The sequence below is a fragment of the Natrix helvetica genome (genome assembly GCF_964273705.1).
Source record: "Natrix helvetica genome assembly, chromosome: 4".
NCBI lineage: Eukaryota > Metazoa > Chordata > Lepidosauria > Squamata > Natricidae > Natrix > Natrix helvetica.
This window is the reverse complement of record NC_138550.1, coordinates 60,807,552-60,821,995: the sequence shown is the minus strand read 5'-3', so window position 1 is coordinate 60,821,995 and position 14,444 is coordinate 60,807,552. Positions and strand designations below refer to the sequence as shown.

The 14,444-nt window shown below is 45.3% G+C and overlaps 1 protein-coding gene across 1 annotated transcript; it reads left to right on the top strand.

The window, feature by feature from the left end:
• Positions 1–4,676: 4,676 nt before the first annotated feature.
• Positions 4,677–9,004, top strand: NYX (nyctalopin; the record flags this gene model as incomplete). The annotated part of the gene is made up of 1 exon (XM_081953172.1): positions 4,677–9,004. A coding segment is annotated over one exon (1,404 nt), but the record flags the coding sequence as incomplete, so codon positions are not given.
• Positions 9,005–14,444: the final 5,440 nt, after the last annotated feature.

The following is a 14,444-nucleotide window of genomic DNA, read 5'->3' as shown; positions in this document are numbered from 1 at the left end:
AAGAGCAAACCCAAAAATAACCCAAAGAAGAACAGAGTAGTAATGAAAAAAGGCTTTATATTTCAAAAAAAGAAGAGAGAGAGAGAAAAAGCAAAAGTCCAAAAATTATGTTTTCTAGTATAAATCCAATCACCAATCAGTCCCCACTTTTCCAATCAGGCTCTATCCCAGTCAAGATGCAATAACAAGTTCATTTAATTAATTGTCAGTCCAACTTGTATCTCTAGATGGCACTATAGCTCTTGAACAGGGAAAATAAGCAATGTTGTAAAAATAGTTCATTTAATCACCTTTACCATCTTAATTTAATTTGATTTCAATTTAATCAAAATAACGAAAATAGTAATTTAAAAATACTTAATCAGGGTTCCAGTCCTTGTCCTTTTATTTCCAAATCAATTTTTCTTTCGATTCTTCTTCCACTGGGCCCACCCACTTTTTTCACGGCTATATTACCGGAGGTGGAGCGGCACGCACACATGCACACACAGACACACTCCTACCTCCTCTCTTGTGCCATTTTCTCCTTTTTTACTTAGTCCAAGGAGATTAGAAAAGAAACGTCTTTTTTAAAGTAAAGCAAGGAGCACTCAGATGATTCACACTTCATTTACTTCAGCTCTTCTGTTGTGGCTACCCCAGCTTCTTAACGGCTCTCAATGGCCATTCTCCCAGTTATCTGGTTGAGATGCTTCTTCCAGCCCAACCAGGGAATTTGTGAGTTCCCTGTGCTCGCCAGTTTGCGCCTCACCCCTACAGGACGGTTTCAGTCAGGCAATATCAACAATCTCTTGGGAGCCCCTGAGGAGAACATCAACTTGTTGCGATGCTGCCCCCCCCCCCTGTGGCATGAGTAATCCTGTCCAGTAATCCACAAAGGATTCCAGCTCAGACCTTGGTGGGCTCCAAAGCTACAACAAACTTTATGGACGTGGTGTTTGCAGCCAAATATACAGTCCCTCAGTGTCCAGTGGATCCTCCTATGCTCGTGGAGACCATTGATGACCAGGTGCTTCTGTCTGGGCCTATTAAGGCCGCCACACAACCCTTGCACCTGACCATCAGTTCTCATGAGGAGGCATTCCAGTTCTATATTACCTCTGGCCTGCATTTTCCTGTGGTCTTGGGCTTGGCTTGGCTCCGGATGCATGAGCTGCAACTCTACTGGCCCTAGAACTTCATCTCTTTCCTGAGCCTGCAATGCGTGGACCACACCTGCCAAGTCTGTGCAGGCCAGTTGCTGAGTCCACCTGGGGTGTCCTTGCCTTCTGATATAGCAGACTTCATGGATGTCTTCAGTGAGCAGGAGGCAGACCAATTGCCCCCGCACCAGTCATATGACTGCCCCATTGATTCCAGATGCACCATTCCCAGTGGGCATTTGTATTTGATGTCGGACCCTGAGTTGGCTGTGTTGCAGGACTTTCTGAACAAAAATCTGGCTTGGGGTTTTATCTGGCCCTCGTTGCCGCCACTGTCTTGTTTTTGAAAAAGAAGACTGGACACTATCTGTAAACACCATCACAGTTGATATCCTCTGCCCCTTATGCCTGAACTGTTGGAACGGCTCCAGGAGGCTACCGTTTTCAGCAAGTTGGACTTGTGTGGAGCTTATAATCTTGTCTGGATCTGGCCCACCTTCCAACATTTTATGAATGATATTTTCAGGGATATTTTGGACCAGTTTGTCACGATTTATTTGGATGACATTTTGATTTACTCTTACTCCTGGGAGAACCATCAACAGCACCTCTGCTTGGTCCTGCAACATCTCCAGGAAAACCACTTGTATGCAAAACTGGAAAAATGCCAGTTCTTTCAGTCCACCATCGAGTTCCTGGGGCATTGCATATATCCTGAGGGCATAGTGATGGAGCCAAGCAAGGTCGAGTCTTTGTGTATTTGGCAACCTCCTCAGCGAGTGAAGTAAACTAGTGACTCCTCGGGTTCGCCAACTATTATCAGACCTTTATCCCCGGGTTCACTTCCTTGATCATGCCCCTCACTCGGCCCCTTCAGAAAAAAGTCCCATTTCAATGGAGTACCCCTGAGCAGCAGGCATTCCAGGCCTTGAAGCAGGCATTCATGAAGGAGCCCATCTTGAAACATCCTGACCCAAAACATCCATTTGTGGTGGAAGCGGATTCATCCAATATTGCTGTTGGAGTGGCGTTACTCCAGTCTCACGTGTCTGGCGGTACCCTCTTCTCTTGCACGTATTATTCACGAAAGCTCAACTCTTCCGAGCTCAACTACACTATCTGGGAGAAGGAACTACTGGCCATTAAAATGGTGTTTGAGGCCTGGAGACATCATCTGGAGGGGGGCCGACATCAAATTGAGTTCTGGACAGACCACAAAAACCTGGAGTTCCTGCAGACCGCCCGGAAACTGGACCAATGCCAGATTTGGTGGTTCCTCTTCTTTGCCAGGTTCAATTTCTGTGTCAGCCACATCCCCAGTGGTCACAACCAAAGGGCGGATATGCTCTCTTGGAAACTACAGTATTCCCATTGAAGGCCAGCTTCTGCTCTGTACAGTTTTGCCTGGAGAGTCTTTCTCCCTGGTTCAAGAACCAGTGGACTTACAGGCTCAGATATGGGAAGCACAGCGGCATGATGCTTACATGGAGCAACGGAAGGAAGAGGTGGGGCCCACCTCTCCATGGACATTTACCGAGGACCTCTTGTGGTACCAAGACAGGCTATATGTGCCAGTGGGGCAGCTCCAGGGACTTATCCTGTCGCAGTGCCATGATAATCTTTTGGTGGGCCTCTTTAAGACATTGAACCTAGAATCCAACGCATGGATTCCCCTCCATTGGAAATGAGGTGGCTGTCAAAGAGAAGGGAGCAGTGTGTGCCTCATGGGCTTGTCCAACAGTCGAAGAAGGAACAGGAGGTGAGGATTTGGCTGTTGGACAAGCCCACGTGGCATGCACTGCTCCCTTCTCTTTGACAGCCGCCTGGTTTCCAGTGGGGGTAGGCAAGAAATCCATGCATTTTTCCTCCCTCTGCATGGATTCCCCCCATTGGAAATGAGGCAGCTGTCAAAGAGAAGGGAGCAGCGCACGCCACGTGGGCTTGTCCAACAGCTGAAGAAAGAACAGGAGGGGGGGATTCAGCTGTTGTAAGAAGCCCACGTGGCGTGTGCTCCCTTCTCTTTGACAGCTGCCTCGTTTCCAATGGAGGGGGAAATCCATTCAGAGGGAGGAAAAACACATGGATTCCACCCCATTAGAAATGAGGCAGCTGTCAAAGAGAAGGGAGCGCGCGCTACATGGGCTTCTCCCAATCCTCCACTCCAGCAAAGGAAGTGAGTGGGCGGGGCAAGTGAACGGCGACTGGGTGGGTGGGGGGAGCGAGTGGGGGGTAGACCAGGGGAGGCAGCGTTTCGGTACGGGGCCTCCAGAAGATCAGGTACAGAAAGGCACTCTAAATTTCACCATCTGGTACGCCCGTACCAGTGCGTACCAGCTAAAACCCACCCCTGGCCTGCAGTGTTAGATTCCAGGTGAAGTTGCTACCATTTTGCTAATGTTTAGCTATTGCAACACTTACTGGATGGGTATAATGCAGTATCACTATGTCTTCATTGTATAAAATACATCAAAGAATTTGTGAATACGTCTTGAGAATAAACAATTCTTAATTTTAATTTTGTTAAAAATAAAGGGCAAAATGGTAATGACTATGCAATGAACCAAACAATAATACTTCACTTTTTTCTAGTTTGCTTTTATAAAACTGAATACATTATATATATATGTATGATTTCCCATTTTCTTTTAAGAAAGTAGCATATGCAGTATAAGTGCATAAAAACAGTCTTCCAGACAAGATTCCCATGATTGCCTAAGAACTGAGATCCTCTCAGCTTTATGGCCAGTCTCTTGGGCAAGAGACTTGATTATTGTGTTACATGGGGATTCACTCAGTATTACTGCATATATCATGCTATGTTTTACTACTGAAAACCACGGAACATATTGTTTGTTAATAACTTATGAGAACATCTATTGAAAATTAAAATTCCTAAAGTTAACTAAAGAGCTGGAATTACCTTATATATTTAGCCATAGCAAAACTTGCTTGATACTGGATTTTTGTTATGTACGAGCCACATGTTTTTATAGTATGTTGTGGGAATATGGCCCACATATTGCCTTTAGAAGGTAATATTTCTGCATTCTACTCATTTTCTTAGCACATCTGCTAAGTCTGCTTGCTCTGGGCTCATGAGATGTTTTCCTGTATCCCAGACAAATAAATAAAACCAAAGAGAAAATTACAAGAGGATGGAGAAAATTTTTACTTCTGTATTGAATATCAAATTGCTCCACAGAGATATATCAAAGAATCAAAGAACAATGATCGTTCTTGATAAGGAATTAGTGGTTGACCCTGGATTCTAGCTTAAAGTGGAGGTTAATTTTTTATTTATTATTGTGTGAACCAGTGTTGCAATTTGTAACCATAGTTTATAATTCTATGTTTTTGGTAAATCATAGAACAACATTGTGATTTTTGGAAATCATGGCTAGGCAAGCCATGGCTTTATGTGAGGTGTGCGACCAGTCTGCATAAATCAGAATTTTTTTGTGTTCATTGCACAATTGTTAAAGTTTACTAACCTCTCTTTTCTCTTTCTTTCCTTGGGCATAATGATGGGGCCCTTTCTTGCCAGTCTTTCTTTGCATCTGCCCTGTGCATTCGGTGTGGGCTTGTGTCCGTTCCTGTCCTGCCAGTTGTATCTGCACTGAAGAGAAGAGTTGTGCCATTCTTTGTGACCGAGCTGGTCTTGCACAGATCCCTAATGAGTTTCCTTGTGAAGCATATTCTATTAACTTGGATAAAAATAGCATCAAATTCCTTGCTGAGAGGGCATTTGGTACTCTCCCGTCCCTAAAATCTCTCTCTATAAGCCATAACAATATATCATTTATTACTCCTGGTGCTTTCAAAGGGCTTGCTAGCTTAACTGAGTTAAAAATGGCCCACAATGAATATATTCGTTATCTGCATACCAGGACTTTTATTTCTCTCCAGAGGCTAATCCGACTGGATTTAGCAGACTGCAATCTTTTCAACATTCCAGACAGGATTTTTATAGAGCTTCCAGCTCTCCAAGAACTCTTTTTTTTCCAGAATAACTTCCGAAGGATCCCAGGAGCTATAAGAGGGATGGAGAATTTGACCCATGTTTATTTGGAGAACAACAAGATAGAAGCTGTAGCATATAATTCACTTCTGGGCCTGATCCAGATGAAATATCTCAATCTGCAAATCAACAGAATAAATGTCATTCATAATAGAGCTTTTCAGGATTGCCAGAAATTGGAGTACCTTTATTTAAATGACAATTTAATCAGTGACCTCCCTCAGAATTCCTTTGATGGTCTGCGGCGTCTAAAGATGCTTAATCTTGGTGGCAACTTTCTCAAGATTGTCTCTAATACTTGGTTCCAGGATCAATCTGAACTGGAAGTTTTGTATTTGGACAGAAACTGGATCAGTTATATTGAGGAAGGTGCTTTTGAAAACCTCACAAGCTTGGTATATTTGCACTTGAACAGTAACAATCTAACTACATTGCCTTTCTTAGTCTTTCAACCAGTCTACCTCCTAGGAAGACTTTACCTTTTCCGGAACCCCTGGGAGTGCGATTGCAAGATTCAGTGGCTAAAAGAGTGGATGAAGAATTACGGACTTGTGAGAGATATTCCTTGTGCTTCCCCGTCTTCAGTAGTTGGCCTTGACTTAATTGATGTTATTTTTGAGAAGACAGATGAAGGTTTATGTCTTAATCCAGAAGAATTAAACATCTCATCTTCTACACCTCTTCCCATGCAAGAATTACAGTCGACTACAGAGAATAAATTCAACAGTCTTATCTCAAAATTTCTACTCCAGAAGGGACTTTCAGAGGAAGTGATTAACACTACAGAAGGTTTCAGCAATACTACTCTGTTAGATGAGTTGATTAATGAAGCATCTTTAGGACTAAGAGAATGGCATATAAAACAAATATATTTTAATATTTGGGTATTCTTTATAGCTCAAGCATTATGGACCAAATAACCCAACATACTTTAAAATTAATTTGGTTGTTTTTCTACTCAAGCATGGATCAAAAGAAGATTGTGATATTAATACTATATTTAGAACTAAATATAAAAATATCTTCTGGGCCCATGTTTTAAAATAGATTCATATACATAGTTAAGAAATTAAAATGAGAGAAAATTGAAAGGTAATAAACCCAGTTGTCTTTATTTACTAAGGAAGTTCTGCAAAAAAACCCCACAGATTTTACCACTATAACTCAGATATGGAAACAATGTTATAGTATTTAGAAGTTCTGAATGGAATGGAAACCAAAAAGAGGGGTAATTTCCTTTACAGAGGTTTCAGGACATTTGATACCTGCTGTGGGAAAAGATATATTGGTTTAGATCAGTGGTTCCCAACCATTTTTTGGCTCCCCCCCCCCAGCATATCTAAAATCCTGATCCCACCCCGTGACATATAATTCCTATTATTCAAAAAGTGAACTCCTACTCATGCAGAGGAAGCCTAAAAGGCTATTAACTTGTTTTAAACAAGGTTCCAAAGAACATGGCATCCATAAAAGAACGAAACACAGTAGAAATACTGAGGAACTTAAAATAATATTAAGGGATATGAAAAAGCAGCAAATAAAGTTTCAAAACATATAATAAAGAACTGAAATGCATAAATATAAAATAATTTTAATGAAAGCTTTTTCTGTAATACTTTGATCATATTAATTACTATACATATTAAAATAAAGGTATCTAACAAATTCAAAATACAATCTCACCACAAGATCATATTTACAATGCAATTCTATGCATGTCTACTCAGAAATAAGTACCATTGTTTTCAATGGGGCTTACTCCTGGGAAAATGTTATAGGATTGCAGCTTTAATCTACTTAAGTTAGTGAGATCCTTGTGCTTGATGCCTGTTGCAGAGAGATTTTATATTAGGCTCCAATTTAATCAGCTTCATTCTCAAGTCTCCTTGTTCAGTGATATCCAGTTGATTTCTTTTCTTCAGTAGCAAATCATTTACAGCACTAAAGCCACATTCAGCTAAATATGAAGATGAGAATGGTAAAAGCAGTTTTCTTGCAAAGTAGGTTGAATTGGGTATTTAGTTTCTGTCTCATCACAAGGCCATGCCATAGCTCCTTTTATATCGAACAATGTTTTAATAAAAATATTGTCATGAACGAAAGGGGGGTTGTACCCAAGACCCCCCTACTCGCTCACTCGGTTTGAACCTGCAATTTAGTGGGGAAATGCTTTGGTAGTTCAATAGGTGGAGGTGAATCACACAGGCCTGGCAAGGCCTATGCACCCATGGCCCAACACCAGATTGCTCTGAGAGGAAAAGTCTTGTAAAACACAGCCTGGGAAAACACAGACTAAAAATAACTGTAAATCTAATAATTTCTTGCTTAAACTTGGGTCCTGGTTCAGCATCCTCATTGCTGGGCTTCCCCCAGCAGCCATCCACTCTGTCTTCCCCCAGAGCAGCTCTCGCTGCAAACACCCAGCAGCAAAGCCCAGAGGAAAGAGAGAGAGAGATTCTGCCAGTCCCAGGATCCTTAGTGGGAACACATCTGATTGGCTAGCAGTTGCTTCCTCTTCCCCCCAGCTGGGATAGCCTTTTCAGACCTAGGACAGTGATGGCTAAGCTTTTTTGGCTCCCATGCCAAAAGCGGGGGGAGCACAGGGGCGTCGTGCGTGGACATGCCACACCCATAATGCTGTGCGTGCGACCCCCCCCAGCGTGCATGTGCACGCAACCAACCCCCCCACTTTTGGCACGGTTTATTTGCCCTCCCCAGGCTCCAGAGGCTTTCTAGGAGCCTGAGGAGGGTGAAAATAGGAAGTTACTTCCATTTTGCTCATAGAGCCATTTTTTGCCCTCCTGAGCCTTCAGGGAAGCCTCCTGAAGCCTCCTGAAGGTTCTGGAGGGTGAAAAACAGCCCTACGAGCAAACCAGAAGTCCATTCCTGAACTTCCGGTTTGCCCGTAGAGGCTGCTTTTTCGTGCTCCGGAGGCTTCAAGGAAGCCTTTGGAGGGTGAAAAATGGCCTCAAAGTCTGAAGTCAGCTGACAGGGCAACACTTCACGTGCCCTAACAAACAACTCCACGTGCCACCTGTGGCACACGTGCTGTAGGTTCACCATCAGGGCCCTAGGGAATGCATTTTTTAAAAAAACAATAGGTAAATGAAACACAGCTGTTTCATAACAAATACATAAGAACAATTAGCGGGCTTTCAAAAGTTCAGTTAATAGCTCATTTTCGAATTCCCCCCATTAAAAATCAAGTTGCTTCCCCCCCGGGGGCATGGGCCCCACGTTGGGAACCACTGATTTAGATCAAACAATGTCAAATTCTCAGTTTTATTTTGTCATTTTAACTCTCCTTAAGAGGGTGGTTTGAAGCTTGTGGCTAGGGCTGGAGGGCAATTTACTTCCTAATCACATAACTGATATTCATAGGGATTGAAACTAATAGAAGAGAATATTTTTAACTCTGGGTTGAACTGTAGAGTCCTTGATATTCTGAAGCATGGAAGATGCTATCTAGTTGGTTAATGAATCATCTGTAAGAAACAACCAAGCTCAGAGAGCATCAAGGACTCCAAATAGGGATTGATAACAGTAACTGTTGTCCAGTTTGTGATCGACTTAAGCAGGTCCTCATATTTTTTTCTATGAAAAATGCCAAAAATATCTCTGTAATTCTTTAAAATAAGAAGCAAACTTATGCACGGCCATTGTATTACACTCTAGATCTCAGAAACTAAAAGGCATAATAAACTCTACAAGCTCATTCATGTCCATTTGATTTTTATTTGCCTGCAGGTGGCTTAGTATGAAATATTGAATAAAGAGCTGTAGCTGTATAGAACAGTGGCATATATCAAATATGAATATTGTTTTAATAAAAGCTTAATTTTTTTACTGTTGCCATGGTTCCACATTTTATATCTGTTAATGTACCAATGCTAAAAAAGGGAATCAATATATGTAGAACACAGTGAGCTTTAAGCATCACCCCCCTTCTATAGAACAACATTGTACTGGGACTTCCAATGGCCCCAACCCTATGGGAGTTTAGAAAAAATAGAAAACATGTTTGTTCCACTGAGCTTTGGGAGTAGAGATGTTATAAGGTTGTTCCTTCTTTCAATATCTTGTTTGTTCAGATTTTTATCATCTCCTGGTATCAGAGGTGGGTTCCTACTGGTTCGAACTAATTCGGCCGAACTGGTAGTGATATGCTGGCCTGGGTTGCAGAACCAATAGTGATCGCTAGCTGGCCATGCCCCCGAACCAGTCCCCCAGTTGCCAGTCGCTCGCCCTGCCCTGCTCACTCTCTGCTCTGCAGCTTGCCTGCCTGAAGTTCTGCGCCCCTCTGTCTGCCAGGTAAGCCTGTGAGTTGCAGTTTAGCTAGCGGCCCCTGCCCCCTTCCCTGTGGCCCTGCCATGCTTCCCTGCCTTCCACGGGTCCCCATGGCCAGCTTGCAAAGGCAGGCAAGCGGAAGGCTGTGTGGAAGGCAGGGAAGCATGACATCGCCATGGGGAAGGGAGCAAGCAGCCTACTCCCTTCCCCGTGGCCCTGCCATGCATCCCTGTGGTCTTACTGGTGGTCCCTCACACCTGCTTGCCTTCTGAGGTCAGCATCCGGCCCGGCCTGGCCAGTGGGTGGGCGGGCAGTCCTTGGTGGAAACGCAGACGCTGTGCTGGGGCTGAGTTGAGTGGTGGCGATGCTGCAGGAGGGCAAGGAGACATCCAGGGGCTGCTGCATAAGCACTTGCCCCATTTCTGCAAAGGCAGACACCACCACCCCCGCTGCCTTTCGGGTGCCTCTTCCCCTGGCTTGATCAACCGCAGCAGCACCAATGGACCACAGAATATTATTTCTTTCAGCAGCAGGAGAAGGAAGAAAGTGCTCTGGGAGGGCAGGTGCCAGGCAGAAGTCCCGGGGCTGCTGTACATGTGCACCACATGCCCTCCTAAAGCGCTTTCTTCCTTCTCCCGCCACCAAAGAAAGAATAACCCACTCTCCATTGGTGCTGCCATGTTTGACCCAGCTTGGGGAATGGGCCCCCGAAGAGCAGGGTGTGTTCTGCTGCTGCTGCCAGGCAAGTCCATGCAGGATAGCTCCCCAGGAAAGGCTCCGTCTATGTGCCCAGACTCTGTGTGTGTGTGTGTGTGTGTGTGTGTGTGCAAGAGAGAGGGGGGGTGGGAGAAAAAAGAGAAAGAGAGAGGCACAAATAAAGAAAGAGAAAGAAGGAAAAAAAGAGAAAGAAAGAAAGAAAAAGGAAAAGAAGGTCCCATCTGATACACTAGATTTTCACCACCTCTTCTGGCGTACCGGACCAGGAGGAATCCACATCTATTACCAATCATTGTGAACAATAATGGCCAATCTGGAGATTGGTCGAAATATGTTGTTCAACTTTTCTTTTGCTTTTTTTGCAAGATGGTGCTTGCATTTAGAGTATTCTTTGTTACTTTGCATCTTTATTTCCTTTTAAAGCCCTAATCTTTTTGACTGCCTAAAATCAATCATTATCTACTGTATCTTTCATGTCCAAAATTGGCTAAATTGTGCTCAGTTGAACTTAGGTTATCCAAGTCCTAGCATGGATTCTAAATAACAAATGTAATAACCTAATTTATTTTTGAACAGCAATACAGAGAGTGGAGGTATTTTTCTAAACAGCCAATATGATCCTCCTGACCTAGCTGCAACTAGACTTGGACTCCCTCCCCAAAGTTTTTCCACCTGGACCTTCAAACAGCCCTGGAAAGCCTGACCCATGAGAGCATTCCTTAGCAGCACCCTTCCAAGTGGAAATATTACCAAAGCCATGCTCTTGAGTGGCAGAAATTATAGCCTCTGTCTATTTATTAGTTTCACTTCCCTTAGTGAAAAATCTGAGGAGCTTCATAGATGTGCTTTTGTCCCCCAACACAGGCTGTTCCTTAGAGCAGTGGTCACCAACTGGTGGTCCGTGGACCACCGGTGAGAAAATTTTTGTGGTCTGCAGAAAAATTATTTGCATTTTTTATATTGCACTAAATCAGGGGTCCTCAAACTACGGCCCCTGCACCGGATACGTGCAATGAATGTTTATGTTGCTGCAGAGAGTCTCCCCCTTTGGGGTCTCTTTGTGTGGGTTGGAGAGGGGCAGAAATTCGGACTTGAGCTCTGCTTCAGCCTCCTGGTGCAGGACTTTGGCAAAAGCTGGAGGGAAGCGCCACTGGTGGCGAAGAGCTGGAGGACCTTGTTCCAGTGGGACTGAATCATAGTCTGGAACTGACTGACCATCTCAGTTCACTGACCCTCCAGGCACCGCTACCTGGCCTTGCACTTCCCCAGGTCTTCCCTCTGCTTGGTAAGCCTATGCTCATAGTCCTCAGTGAGGTGCTTCTACTGAGCTTCCTTCTCAGTCAGATCCAATTTGAACGGAGCTATTTTGCCAACTCTTTCTCATGGTGTCTGCTTAGCTCCAACAATTGCTTCCTGTTGGGGTCCTAAGCAGCCTAGGAAGCAGGCAAGGTGTGGCTGGGAGGGGAGGGACGAGTAGAGTCATAGAGGCACCCCTCAATGTGAGTGACATCAAGTTGGTTACACCCACCCAGTCACATGACCACTTAGCCACGCCCACCCAGCTGATCAATAGGCAGATCATATTAGTGGTCCATGGGATTTAAAATTATGAATTTAGTGGTCCCTGAGGTGCAAAAGGTTAGTGACCCCTGCCTTAGAGATTGCAAATGTCAGCCAGTGCTCCCATTTCATCAGCTGCCATTCAGGATAATCCAAACAGATCTCCCCCTCCCCCCATTGTCAGAAACTTTACTATTAACAAGAATTTTGCTACTTTCTCCTTGAGTCTACTTTTCAGCTTTGGAAGTAGATCCTGAAATGATTGATTGGCTGCCTACCTGTTAAGATTGTTGCAGAATTGCACTGAAATGTAAACATTAACATTATTTAAAATGTTATTTAAATCTTACTGTCAGCGTTCCAAATATCATCCAGAATTAAATCAGAGTTCAAGACATAACTTTCAAATTTACCCAAGATCTATATTTGCTGATTTGTCTAGCAAACGTTTGCTTCTCAGCCTTGAGGCACTAAATCAGAGGTGGGTTTCTGGCAGTCCGGTCCGGTCCGTGCATACCGATGCCAGAAATCCAGCATGCATTTGCGTACCGGGGCCTCCAAAGGCCCCATACCGAAATGGTCCCTCTCCTGGCCTGCTCCCCCCACCCGCCTGGTCACTGTACTCTCGCTCTCTCACCCCACCTCTCTGCACCATGCTTGCCCCACCCACCCACTTCCTTCGCCAGAGTGGAGGACTCAGCTGTTGGAAGAAGCCCACGCTTCCTTCTCTTTGATAAGTGCCTTGCAAAACGGGGCCTTTGCAAACCCCTTCCCAAAGAGAAGGAAGCAGGCACAGGGCTTCTTCAGAGGAGCTGAGGTTGGAGCGGACCCTGGTTCAGTCAGCATGTGACACTAACCATGTGACACTCTGGGGGCACAGCATGTGGACAGAGTGGTGGGGCTGCCCCAGAGGGTCTCTCCTGGCCAGGAAGGGTTGCCAGGAGAAAGCCAACTGCAGCTGGTAACAGGACACGAAGGAGCAGCCATCCAGCAGAGCCGGGAGTATCCCCAGGTTAGTGGGGTGGCGGGGAGATTGCATGGGGCTGGACTGGAGGTGGCAGGAAGGCAGGGGTTGAGGTTACACCCCAGTACCAGTGGAAAAAAATCCCGCCGTCCTGGAAATGCGCCTTGAGATAAGGGAAGCAGGTTTTGGGACAGACCTTTCTCCCCCTCCAGAGAGCCCATGCCGGGAGAGAGGAGTCAGGCTGGTTTGAATGCGGGTGAGCAGGCAGTTTAGTGTTCCCCTTCACTCGTTTGGCAGGCAGAGAAAGAAAGGAGGTGCATGATAGCTGAGGGCAAAGGAGCTCTCCTTTACCCTTGGTGGCAGGGGTGCATTATCATATGCCTCCTTTCTTTCTCTGCCTGCCCGAATGAGTGAAGGAGACAGGCAGAGAAAGAAAGGAGGCATGCGAGAAAGCACTCCCACCACCAAGGGCGAAGGAGAACTCCTTCGCCTTCGGCTATCGCGTGCCTCCTTTCTTTCTCTGCCTGCCCGAACGAGTGAAGGAGACAGGTGAAGGAAGAAAGAAGGTGCATGATAGCCAAAGGTGAAGGAGCTCTCCTTCGCCCTTGGTGTGTGTGTGGGGTGCTTTCTCGCATGCCTCCTTTTTTTCTCTGCCTGCCCGAACGAGTGAAGGAGGTAGGCGAAGAAAGAAAGGCATGCGATAGCCAGGGGCGAAGGAGCTCTCCTTCGCCGTTGGTGGTGGGGGTGCTTTATCATGAGCCTCCTTTCTTTCTCCGCCTGCCTGAACGAGTGAAGGAGGCAGGCGGAGAAAGAAAGGAGGCGCGCGAGAAAGCACCCCCGCCACCAAGGGTGAGGGAGAGCTCTTTCGCCTTCGGCTATTGCCTGCCTCCTTTCTTTCTCCGCCTGCCTGAACGAGTGAAGGAGGCAGGCGGAGAAAGAAAGGAGGCGCGCGAGAAAGCACCCCCGCCACCAAGGGTGAGGGAGAGCTCTTTCGCCTTCGGCTATTGCCTGCCTCCTTTCTTTCTCCGCCTGCCTGAACGAGTGAAGGAGGCAGGCGGAGAAAGAAAGGAGGTGTGCGAGAAAGCACACCTGCCACCAAGGGTGAAGGAGAGCTCCTTCACTTTCAGCTATCGCGTGCCTCCTTTCTTTCTTTCTTTCTTTCTTTCTTTCTTTCTTTCTTTCTTTCTTTCTTTCTTTCTTTCTTTCTTTCCTGAACGTGTGAAGGAGGCACTCAACCACCCACTCTCCTCTCCTAAACCACCCACTCTCCTCTCCTAACCACCCACTCTCTCCTCTCCTAACTTAAGAAAGTGAAGACTCTTGAAAAGGAGTATTTCAAAGGAACCTTTTATTAAGTAGAATGGCAACCATTGAATTCATCTGAATCCCCTTAGGCAATGCAAGTAGAAGTAAAGCAGTAGAAACCCCTCCCATTAGTTAGAATGCAGATTTTAGCCAATACACAAGTGTGAAGATGTTCCTTTATCAACTGCCCTGAGAGCCGAATAAACATACTTTCCCATGGTTATCTTCCATTAGACATTAAAGTGAAACATCCCACATGGCCATCATAAACATTCCCTAAAAGATGAGGGGATCTCAAGGCACTTTCGCACCAGGAAACCAGTTGTAAAATATCAGTTGTCACAGGCACTGCTAACAAATCAACTCCAAGGCCCCTCTCTGAATGGCAGTATCACTTTTAGGGATCTGACACCCACATTCAAACCAGCCTGCTTCCTCTCTCTCGGCATGA